This window comes from Pseudopodoces humilis, chromosome 1, assembly GCF_049639895.1.
Source record: "Pseudopodoces humilis isolate 2021_Gansu_Grassland_sample_001 chromosome 1, ASM4963989v1, whole genome shotgun sequence".
In the NCBI taxonomy this organism is placed as follows: Eukaryota; Metazoa; Chordata; class Aves; order Passeriformes; family Paridae; genus Pseudopodoces; species Pseudopodoces humilis.
Window position 1 is genome coordinate 94,889,546 of NC_142200.1, and position 12,516 is coordinate 94,902,061.

The following is a 12,516-nucleotide window of genomic DNA, read 5'->3' on the forward strand; positions in this document are numbered from 1 at the left end:
TCTTACCACGTAAAATGCCAATGCAAAGGCATTCCCATCAGCACACAAGATTTAGATAATTTTGGGGAGTACTTGGAAAACAGATCAGAGGTCTCATCATAGACTTTGGTACTATGAAAACTCCTGTGGAAGTTCTGAGTAGTAGAAAAGGAAGAGGAAGGAAGCTCTATACAAGTTATCATGGGGTGATGTGTTTTGAATGTTGATGCAAAAAAGCCCACAGTGAATTATCACTAAAGAAAGTGCTTCTAAAACTGAGGCCTGCCTTCCTGATTGACCAGCTTACTTCCTTGAAGTCTGTAACAGTGGAAAAATCAAGATTTTCTCCTTCCTGGGCTGCTTCTTCCAAATCAGAGAAAACTGATTTTGTTTATGGGAAAGGGAGAAAAGAATGGAAGTAATAGAACCTGAGAAACTGCCGGTTTCCATTCCCCCACTGACATGATGATATTAATGAATTTCTGTTAGGAAATTCACTTTTTCCACTTCACTTTCTACTACACCCCAGAAAGGAATTTAGCAATAAAGTCTCTTTGAAAGTATTGGAAACTGCCTCTGGTGAAGGTTAAACTTGACAAGCTTAATATCTGGAGGTCCAAAGCTTTGAAAGTTGTGGAGTGTCTAGTTCAGCAATAGATGCCACCAATGAGGTAAGCAGTGCTGGCCTCTGATTTCAGAGTCCTCTTCCCCCCAGGAATCTGACAGCACCTGCTGCAGATGGAGTGAGAGCTGACCAGGCTGGTAAGACTTTCCTTCCTAAGTTCTGGTAACATTTTGGGCTATTTCTGCTAGAGGAGGAGACAGAAGTTGGAGCCGAGTTGGATCTAACAGGGCATGAGCAGTCAAATAACACACAATGTATCTGCTTGATAAACAAGCACCATCGTGCAAAAGTGAAACAAATCCATGCTGGGTAAGTCAAATAATAACAGCATCTACCTGCAATGGTTTGGGGTTCTGATCCACAGGAATGATGAGAATCACAATTTCTGATTCTATGCTTAAGTATCCAAACACATCACACTGCGGCACTGACACATGCAGGCGGATTTTTTCAAGTATGTCAAGTACTGTTATCGGCTTTTTATTGGTTACCTGGAAGAAAACAAAGAACTCTGCAGATGATGTGATATTATGGAATAGTCTCCTCCTCAGTTTCAATAACATTATGTCATGCCAGAAAATGTGTTTCAGCCATTAAACTACTCAGTTCTAAACTCTACTCTAAATGCTAGCAAAAGACCTAAAGGATTCAATGCTTCTAAAACATCACACGATAAATGATTCACTGATTCTAAAAAAAACCTGAAAACCAACCCCTCCAAAAATTCTTCACGGTCACATGTTGTAATGTATGAACTGAGAAGCTGCATTAGCCACTGTGTCCCAGGTGCCATTAGAAATGACAACTGGACAACACTCCAAGGTGCAGTCATGACCCAAGAGACACTGTTGCTCAGCAAAATTGGTCAACACACAGCACCTACAAACACATCATCTCTGACAGAAAAGCAGTAGAATCACAGATGCTGTTCCTGTATAATTTGTCTGCACTATTACAACTCACTTAAACTGCAAACCTGAGTTTGTTTGTTTGTGCCTACTCTAATTCTGTTTTGCTTTGCATTGTAATTCAATTTATGACTCAGGTAAAGAAATAAAGGAAAGTAGAAGAAAAAAAACCCCCAAGAATCACAAATAACAACTAAAAAAAATGGCTTTTATAACCTTTCAGGAGGAAGTGCACCATAACTTGACTTTTCATATACCATTTAACATTAGGCATGATTGAACTGTTTACCCTTGCAAAATTATCCAGCTTGTCTTTGTCATATAAGATTCTCAGCATTCCAGCACATAGTGGACAGCAGGCTCCTATGTAAATTAAAGAAATCTCAGTAATAAAAACAAGTAGTCTTTTCACTTTTAAGTAAGCAAGAGTCAAAATTTGAATATTAACTGAGAATGAAAATAGCAAAATTATCAAAGCAAAGTAAATGTTTCAATTTGACAGTAGAATTGCACATTTCTAAGATTTTTTTAATACTGAAAACATTTATAATGCAAAAGCAGTCACCTTTCAACACACATTTACTACTATCAGCATGAAGCAACAAGATGAATTTTCATTTGCTTTAAGATCCTTCATTATTGTTAGCTAAAAACTGGAGGTACTGTGTACAAGCCTTTGTATAGATGCATGCATATCAGCTACAGAAATGATGGATTTCAAGAGCTGATATAGCTAGGAAGTGACAGAAGCATTTATATGTATTGCAAGCATTAATTGCTGCAGTTGCACCATGTTGGAGCTTAAAATCTTTAGGTAACAAGTGAGAAAAAGTGCTTGTCTGACAGACATCGTATTTCTCCTACTGTTTTTCCTCACCATGTCAGAAACCAAAGGGATAATATTTCAGCTTCCTATCCATGTCTGTGTATTAAATCCACTCTCCAACTTATATGTAATTCATATTCTCAGAGTGACATTTACAGTAACAAATGTTATTAGAAAGCACAAAGATCCTTTTTCAAAGGGGGTGAGAAAGGAGAAAAATGAATAAAACTCTTTTGTTTTAAGAACAGAGCTCTTCTTGCTCTGTGTATTATTACCTGTGATTAGCTATTGTTTCATAAAGGAAGCGCTTATGAAAACAACAAAAGACTGGTTCAAACCAGCACGCTGCAAAACTGCTCCTGCTGTCTTCCACAGTACTGTGAATACATATGGTATTTTACTCTGTCTTCTAATTAAATACCATCTTTGTCCTTCTGGGAACCCTATGCTGATGACAGCTCAGCATTCCGCTGTGGTATCTGCGCTGCCACTTCCGAAAAGTTACTCACTGGATTCCTAGAAGCATCCTTCCCCGGTCACCACAGACCTCATTGGTTTCTCCCAAACCCATCCCAGCTGCCAGTCTCTAAGAGACTGAAGGAGCATGCCTCCTAAAGCCAAGGCCTTTCCAACTCAGGTTTACTCATCCTAGTTCTGATACTGGCTGTTCTAACCCTAAGCAGAGTCATTACTTTACTCTTTCTGTTGATATAACATCTTACAGCCTATGTTTTGTTCCAAGTGTCGCCCCATCTATAGCCAGCGCCTGGAATGCTCTCCCCTCTCGGCAGTGAGCTGCCCCACCTGGTGCAAGGATGGGTTTGCAGCCCGTGGCAGAGAGCTGGGGACACCTGACGAAGGCACACTCGGAGTGGAAGCCGTAGTCGGAGAGCACGCCCACGGCCTGGCAGTGCCCGTGGTAGTCCACGGCCACGCGGTCGGCGAAGGCGGCGCAGACGCTGCCGTAGGTCTCCCCGTTGTGCCCGCACACGGGCTCCAGCGACCTGCAGAAGGGCTGGAACACACAGCAACAACAGCTGTCAGCTCAGCCCCGCAAACCCCGCAGCCGCCTCAACACGAGGAAAACCAGAGCCAAGGGGAACTCGCTGCTGGTACTGTCAAACCTCTGGAAAGGTGGGGAATCCAGAGGGGATAACCTGCCGGTTTATGAATGGGCCATAAATGAAAAGGGTAAGTACTTCACGAAGGTGACAGTCTGAGAAATGCACAATAAAGTTTATTTCTTCATTCAGCAACTTTTGTCCTGTGCCAATGCTTAAATAAAATGACCATATTTAAATTAACTTATTAAATAAATTAAAATAATTTAGTTTTTATTTATTTTTAAATACCTTAAAGTATTCTATTAATAAAATTAATTTGTTCACAACTCAATAGTAGTTTATTACTTCATCTTGGTGTGGTTTTGTGTGCTTAAAATTTAGTGTGCGTGTACATGTATTTCTATCACGTTATTGTATCTTTTTATACATCACTTATTAACCTACATTACTCATATTTGTGTATGTGTTACTGTAAAGTGACAAAAGTAGCTTGTTTAACACCACTGTAGAGAGTGGTGGGAGCAAAAACTAAACCTAATTTTAATCCTTCGCCAGGATTAATATGGAGACTAATCCAATGCAGACTAACTAGAAAATTATTACAGTCACCTAATCTCTAAATAGATCCTGAGCAATGAACTTGGTAAACCTGGGGCACAGTCACACAAAAAGCTAAAGACTTTCTATGACTGGGCATTATTTTATATTTCAACAAGTTAAAATTGGTAAGAATTAGCATTTAAGTAATCAAGAAACTGCACTAATTACTGCAAACACACCTTAGTGTGCAAGCTTTATCAGCATATATAGGAAGATATAAATATCGAGAGTACCACCCCCCAAGAAAGCACAAGTAGAGCTTCTGATTGGCTTTGAGACAACTGTTAACTAAAGCAGAGAAACACCTGACAAAATCATGCAGATTGTGAGATTATTTTTTATACTAGTTAAAATTAAATTTTTAAATTACTGCTTTTTATTAGAACATATTATAAGTGATAAACCCCAAAAAAGAATACTTAAAAAAGACCCAAACAAACAAACAATATTGAAAAGAAAGAAAAATAAAAATGGTTAAGTTGAACACCAAGGAACAAAGATTTGATACTTATTGCTAGAACCGCTTCCTACCTGGCATGGTCCTCGGTATGCCAAACTTTTTCCTTTCTGGTACAAAGTGCACAAGTTAGTGTATTCCACATTGTCTGTGTCACAAACAGGATCCCGTGTCTGGTCACAATTTAACTGCCTTGGCACACATTCATGCTGGCTGCATTCAAACTTCTCAAAACTGGTCAAGCAAACTTGTTTCTTTGGTATGCACCTGTAGAAAGTCATAATAATTTCATGTCATGTCATGGGAGTTTTTTTTTTAAAGTCTCAAAACACTGAGGGAAAATATTTTCAGTGAAATTTTCTCCAGTGCTTTAGAGCTAACTGTGGCTCAGCAGAGCTGCAGGAAATACAAGTGATAAAACGCTCTGAATAGCCCATTTCAGGTCTCATCACAAACCTGGAATGGTTTCACACCACATTTCCTCAATGCATGTCAACACAACTACAGTTTCCACTAACATTTCCCTTTTACCAAGATTTTTTCAATGGATTATGGACAAAGGCTTGGATAAACTTCTTACCTACTCCCATACTTCATTTTGTAAATGAATATTTAAGAACAGCTAGGCTAGAGAAAACATGGAAATAGCAAGAAAAAAAGATTCTAATGCAGAGGTCTAGTCTCACGCTTCTCTGAGAAAGGGGTGAAAACAAGACCTACAAGATTATATGGTTTCAATTACAAATATCTGGATTCTTGCTTTAGAGGTTCAGAATACTGTACAACAACCCTCTCTGCACAACCCTCTCCTTCTACCACCTATGCCACCACTGGATAATGCACAATAGGTCTTTCTTCTCTGAGTGCTGCGCTCCCATGCATTACAGACATGCCTTTGATATTAGGGAAGGCTCAGAAATTCTGAGATTTAAACGCTTCACTAGTGGAATGTAAGATCCTAAACATATTCCAAGTGCATCAGGGGCATTATCAGATGAGCATGTTCAGTCTGAGCTACATTATCACACTAACCCAGAAAAATGTACTGTGTACAGTCCTTTACTGAAACTAAAAGTTGAGGTTCTAAGCATAATGATGAATAATTTTGAAAAACTGAAAGCTTCTATGTACTCTCCAAATTTCAAACATAAAATGTAAAGAAAGTTTATCCACAATGCAGCTTTGAAATTCCAATTTTGAAAGCCTTTATGGCTGCAACAGCTACAAAACTACAGTGTTTTCTCAGTATTTTTCTGCATCATGGCATTTTAAATGCAGAAAAAGGAAAAAAACCTAAAATTACTACAATCAGCTTTCATGAAAGCACAACATTACACAACTTATTTTGATGGCTTTCTTTCAAAACAGAAAAATGAACTAATTCAAAGGAGACTGCAGTATTGCACAACACTGAGAAAATTGAAGACAGAGACCAATATTGTGAGCCACAGACTTTGATCTCTGTAAGAAAGGTCAGATTTTTTTTTTTGCCTGACACTAGTACAAAGCATATTTTTGTTTTAATGTATTTGTCTATGCAGATTTTGCTTTTCTTGATATTGAAAAACCAGAGATTGCACAGACATAGTTTTCACAAGATTTTAGTCTAAGTAAAAAAAAAAAGGGTGATTGTTATTTTCCTGTTTTAGAGACCAAAAGCACAGATTACTGACTGAATAAGCAAATCTTGAATTCAGATGTTGGTCGGTCTTCTTTGTAAACTAGTAAAAGAAAGTGTGGAACAAAGTAGTAAAATGACAGTTATTGCCATTTTGACAAAATCTGATTCTCTGACTTTTGAAAGTGTACATGAAGTGTCTTTTATTGCTAAAATGAGATCTGCATAATGAATTTAATTGACATAGCACTACAAAAATGGAACCAACAACTGGCAGTTATTACAGTCCAATATTACTAAGATAAATAAAAGCAGCTACTTCAAACAGTTATTTTTACTGGAATAGCCCCAAAGCAGAATGTTACAACGCATTCAAACACGTAAATCTGCTTTATGAGTGGACGAAGCCAAAGAAAAGCTGAGAAACATATTCTGCTTTTACCTTTGATTTTTATTACAGGGGTTTGGGTTGCAAGGATCCTTGGAAATACACGATCCAAATTCGAACTGGTTGTCCTGGAGCCCGACGCAGCGAGCTATGCATGCGCTGGGGTACGTGCGCCCGTTCTGGCCACAGACTGGGACAAACTGGTCCACACAGTTACAGGGCAAACCTGCAAGAGCAACACACAGAACAGGGACTGGGTGCACACTCACTTTCCATGACACAAGATACACAAGGCGTCACTGAGGTGTCTCTGCCTCCAGCCCTTTCCTCTCACCTGTCATTTAGCAATGCTGGAGCCCACAGGCATTTACAAGGAGCAGGAAGGGAAGTTTGTGTCCTGCCTCTTTGCTCATTCTACTCAGCTTTCTCCATTTTCCCCCTAAATCCCTCATCTCTCATCCCTAGTGCATCTACTTGTTTTTACATATTGCTTGAGGTTTTATTTTTCCGTATTGATTTTCTTTTTTAAAATATGTGCTTTTCCTGCAGTGCAGGTTGGACATGAGAAAAAGAAATAGTTAAAAAAGCATTGTAACAACAAATTATCGAGCGTTTTCCATTAATGCTGTAGAAAGAATTTAGTTGATTATCCCTGCTCTAAAAATAGAGTTTTCATGGTTTGGAAAGGTACCTGTAAACTTCCGACGCTCATCCTCTGAGCTGTGCTCAGTTAGACACTGACGTGTAGAACAGATCAAGTTTCCAGCAAAACAGGAACAGACGTTGCAATCTATATGAAAGGATGTTCCATGGCCTTAAAAGAAATTAAGTAAATACATACAATTAATGCAAATACACCAGAAGACTACATTCTCTTTAATTGTTTTTGTAATTTCCCTTTTCAGTATATTTTCCACCTGAAATTTCCATCCTTGGTTTTTTTTTTTCAACAGATTTCAAGTTTTGCTTTATTCACTTGAAGTCTGTTCACATGTGGTTTTGATTAATCAGTTAACCACAGAAGCAAGCACTTTGTCCTTTCAAAGCCTGTATAAATTAGGTTTTCTGTTTGTTTTTTTTTAAAGAACAATAAATTCTGGCTAGCAAGTTTCATGTTTTCTTAAAGGTAAAGCTTTTGTAAAGACACATTCTTCTAAATTAAATTTACATAAGACTCCTAAACTTGTGTCTCACACACAAAGCACAACTTGTATGTGTCTATCAAGAGGTAAAGGTGCCAATGCTTCATTCCAACCTTCATTGGATTGGAATGTATTTTATAAGTCAGTAACATTTTCACGCCTGAATATAAGAATCAAACTGCAGACTTAGGGGATTTTTCTTCAATTTATCAACTCCAGTTTGGTTTTCTAAACTGTCCATATGACTTCACTGTGATGTATGTTTTATATCAAATCAATTCACGTTGATGACAGACTGATCTATCCATAACCAAACTGGTTATCAAAGACTACCAAAAAATACACAGCTCTTGAGGAAAATGTAATAGTAATCATGCCTTTCAAAATAAGGTAATTCCCTCTAATCTCTTTTCATAGGGTCAAGAATGAGAATTAGAATTTTAAAGAAAATATTACCCAGGCACAAGGAAACCCCTCAGATCTAGAGCAATTCAGAAGAGGTGCTCAGAGACAAATGAGGGGAGAACAAGAGGGAGGGGGAGAGAAAGCCTCTGTCACACCACAGTACTACTCGAAGGACCAAGGAATTGGCCAGCAGGGAAGAAGAAAAGCTTAGAAGGTAATGCCAAACACAGGATCTCAGGTGATTCTTCAGATTAGGATCCACCTGAAAACTGTGCAGGGCTATTGTCTTTCATTGTCAAAGTGTGCACACAGCACAGTCCTCATCAGTAATCATTTCACTGGCTGGAGTCAACTCACAACACAATCAACCCAGCATCATTCAAAACACTCAGCGTTGTTTTCTTTATAGAGAATGGTTTTAAAAGACACAGTTCAGAGTTTATGTCTAAACCCTGGCTTTTTACAACTGTCATATAAACCAATTAAATATAGTTACTACAAAATATTTACATGGTGACCATATACTTTTAATTTGTTGCTTTCTAACATCTAACACATCATCTAACAAATTTGGAACCTAGTAATTTTTATCTTTTATTACATAATACCTAGAGTCTTGATCACCACAAATACTTCATGAGTCACTATGGCAAAAGAGGAAGCTGTCTGGTTTTGGGGTTGTGGTGCTTTGGTTGTTTTAAATGGACAGCACTTACTGAATATTTACAGCTACACATATTCTTATGATTACCAGAACAAATGAGGGCTGTACACTGCAACCATAAAATACAAATACAGCATCAGATATTTTTGTGATTATTTTCACCAATAATCTGAAAAACTGCAAATTTCCTTGGATAGAATGGTCCATGAAAAGTTACAGTCACCACTTAAAAGCTTCAAAAAAAAAAATCCGTTAACTGTATCTTAAAAGTACCCATATTGACCAGATACTTTGTACAACTGCCCATCAAATATATTGTTAATGTCAAGATGTTTTCAGTGCTTTACTTCCATGAACGAATAGTAGCAGTTCTGGGAAAAAAAAAAAAAAAAAAGAAAAAAGAAAAAAAAAGTTTTAAGCATGTTCAGCTGCCTTTTATATTCTTTGTACAAACAACAACAAAAAAACAGATTCCAAAATCCCCCATTCTATTCCATGGAATACTGCAGGCAGACTTTCCTGAGTGATGAAAATAATTGTACAATTGATTACTTAGCTCAACTTGGTATCTTTTGTGAGAAAGAAATATCCCAGTTTCCTGCTCTTTCATGGCTTAGGGTCTGGTTCCCAATCTGAAAATTATGTTTATGACAAATGGAACTATAACAAGTGCCTTGCTTCTTACGTTTTACTTAGTGTGAAAGTAACTCTTTACCATACGGTAAAAAAAACACCTCAATTATTTTGGACTCGTGAGATACCTTAAACTTGCTTTAGCTCTTCTTGGACAACAGTCTGATAGTAGTTTAAAAGAGCTGATTTATAGACACTGAACAATGTCCAGTGCTGAGATATATAACTGTTCACTAGCAAAAACATCTCTTGCTTGCTGATTCAAAGACACCAACTTCAGACAACTCACAGCTCAGTACAGACTCCATTTTCTATTCAAGACCTTTCATAAGTTTTCCTCTACCTTAGTAGAAGCTTTTTTTTTTTGTTTTACTTTTCCAAGATTATAATGCCAGTCTGTGTGACAAAATACACATTTAAAGTTCTCATGCAAAGATTAAATCTGAAAATAAATCAATATAATTTTCTAAGAAGCATCACCTGTCACATCTCCTTAAATTCCTTTAACTGTCAGGTTAGGCAGAACCCAAGTCATCCTTGTTACCCATGCCAATTTAAACTCTAAACAGGGAGCTGCCATGGTGAGAAAGACTTTAAAAAAACAGCGTTCAATACACCTTCATCATCATCATCATCATGTATTTGCTTACATGTTCATTTATAGGCATCTGTCAGCCCCATTGATAAATATCTTAACCTATAATTCTTACTTTATGTTGAGACTGTGCAAAACTTATTAGGGGATGTTTAGTAGAAGAGCCAAGGAAAAGGAAAAGGAGGAATTTAGATGAATCAAGCACAAGCAGGAGGATGTTTGGGAAAGCAGTCTGCCTTCCTCACTGAACCATACACCTATCACCACAACCTATCCTGTATTTTTATCCAATCCTATTTTTACACTTTTAAGATGTGTGACTCCTACTCTGAATATGTGCATGAGTACTAACAAACCTTAAGCTGGATGAACCAATAAGTAGGGAAAGAGGTCTTTGTGCCAGTCACTGGAGTGGAAACACAAACCTTGTGAGTTCATGGGTCCAGATGCCACAAGCCACTGGAAGGAAGGAAAAAAACTCCAACAAATGCAAACCAACCCCCCACCAACCATTTGGAGCTAGTAAAGAAACCACCCCATGCTAAAAAAAAATGGTGTACTGAGAACACCCTTCACACAGGACTGACTGATTGAGACTGGCACAGTTCAGTCCTGATTCCAACAGTGAAACCCTCCAGCATATGTAGACTTAACCCAGTATTAAATACAAGGATGCAATCATCAGCTTTTGTATTTTCTGATAAACTCTGAATTCAGATCCTCTGTGTCTTCTCATGTAGCTCAAAATTCATCAGGTGAGGAGCAGGTGCTGGAGGCATCACCGCTCCATTACTTACTTTTCCTTTGTCCTCCAACAATGCACGATTTCTGGAGGTCAACACAACGCATCTCCATACAATTCTCCAGCAAACCACTGTGACCACAGGTACAAATCTTGTAACACCCAACATCACCAGCTGAGGATGGAACTTGGATAAGTGTACCTTGTCGGACAATAAAATCAGAAGCTTCTCCCAGTTTGCAGCCTGCATGCAAGGAAAAATTTCAGCTCTTAAGTAGTAAACACGTGGGCACTACTGCAATTAATTACTACACTGACTTGCAAAAAACATAAAGTGCTCTTTGAACAGCCTTACTCTTGCCTTTAAATTCACCCATTTCACAGAGGCAACAAGTAGCATAAAAAAGAAGATAGTTGCTTGAGAGAGACAAAGTTCTGAAGTACCTGTGAAGATGTTACTTTTAAGAAATAGACTGGAAATTGCAATAATTCTCAAGTATTTTATTTTTCCAGCTCTGCAGTAGTATGAAATGTGTTATATGACAAATACTACACATGCTTCACTCTTTCCAATACAGAATTTGAATTAAAGGGTCTCACAAGCAAAGCCCAGTCATTTCTTCTCTCTCACATATTTTATTGTGCCCTTCTTTTCTACTTGTATCTCTCAAGTGAACACTGAAGGATTCTTACAGGTAGACATGAAGAGTTGAGAAAGGGAGAAAAAGCAGGAAAAGTGGATTTAAAAAAGGAGGAATGGAACAGAAAAGAAAAAAATAGTTTTAAAAACTGCAAGAAAAAGAATAAAATAAATAGCAGATTTATATAACAGATATATAACAGATTTATTTATAGCAGATAAATAAGTCTTCAAGGGGTGAACTGCAACAAATCCCCTGAAACTTTCAGCCAATAAAAAGACTGAATAAAAACACAGAAGTCACTTTCCAACCTTCAGAGGAAGCAAATCGTCTCTTCAAAAGCTCTGTGTGAGCTTGTTTTCAGATGACTTTGAATGACTTTTGCAGCAAGTGAAGACAATACAACCTCTACAATAATAAAGGCTCAGCTTTCCAGGAAAACAAAAATATTTGTAAGGGTCTTAGAAGCATAACCAAAATAATGTCCCTAGGCTCACACAAAGAATGAGCTGAAGTCTATCTTCACTTTTAAAAGAGCACAAGTAGAGCAGATGTATGAGTGAAGCAAAATCCAGCTTTCCTCTTTTTTATTAGGAACCACTGGGGAAACTGCTGATCAGCCACAGAACTGCTGGAAGAAAAGAGGCTCAGGGAGCTGATGTTGAGACAACTATGGCAATGTTCTCTTATCACCTTCTCTAGAAAGGAGGCTGCTCCATGCAATTCACTGTAAAAATCAGTGTTGCTCTCACTTGCCCAGTCACACCCATGTTCAAGTGGTCGCCAAATGCACACCTTCTGCTCTGCTTCAAGAACCACAGCTGACCCTGCGTGTCACTGAATGACACCTTCTGCTTTTAAAGGAAAGGGGAAAACCGTGGCAAGCACTACCAGTGCCTAGGACAGAACAATGAAGGGGTTGTACAAGTCGGACATTGCAGAGTCTCACACCTCCTTGTGTAGGTTGCTTCTTAGCACCCAACCCTGCCATTTCCAAGTTAGGTACCTGAAACTTTGTGTGAGGCTCTCTCCCCAGTCAGCTCACATTTACTCGTGGTGCAGAGGTTAGATAACATCAGTGTTCTAAAATAGCAGTTCCCAAAGGACCATAAGTGTCTTTCTGGTGAGGTGCAACCACACCAAAAGTGTCACTGAAGGGAGCAGAAGCAGAAATGCTGTTGTCTGCGTGTCCAGATGTCTTTGGTGGGAAGGGCTGGGTGTTGGGTCAG

At 38.3% G+C, this 12,516-nt stretch overlaps 1 protein-coding gene across 2 annotated transcripts in view; it reads right to left on the reverse strand.

The window, feature by feature from the left end:
* RECK (reversion inducing cysteine rich protein with kazal motifs) overlaps window positions 1-12,516 on the reverse strand; it is a 46,076-nt gene that overhangs the window by 1,276 nt on the left and 32,284 nt on the right. For both annotated transcript variants that reach the window (XM_014254571.2, XM_014254572.2), the window contains 7 exons: window positions 10,702-10,890; window positions 7,157-7,279; window positions 6,520-6,691; window positions 4,534-4,726; window positions 3,143-3,353; window positions 1,802-1,875; window positions 940-1,095 (listed from right to left, as the gene is read on the reverse strand). In XM_014254571.2, the coding sequence (XP_014110046.1) occupies window positions 940-1,095; window positions 1,802-1,875; window positions 3,143-3,353; window positions 4,534-4,726; window positions 6,520-6,691; window positions 7,157-7,279; window positions 10,702-10,890 (1,118 nt within the window). The remainder of the gene's footprint in view (window positions 1-939; window positions 1,096-1,801; window positions 1,876-3,142; window positions 3,354-4,533; window positions 4,727-6,519; window positions 6,692-7,156; window positions 7,280-10,701; window positions 10,891-12,516) is intronic.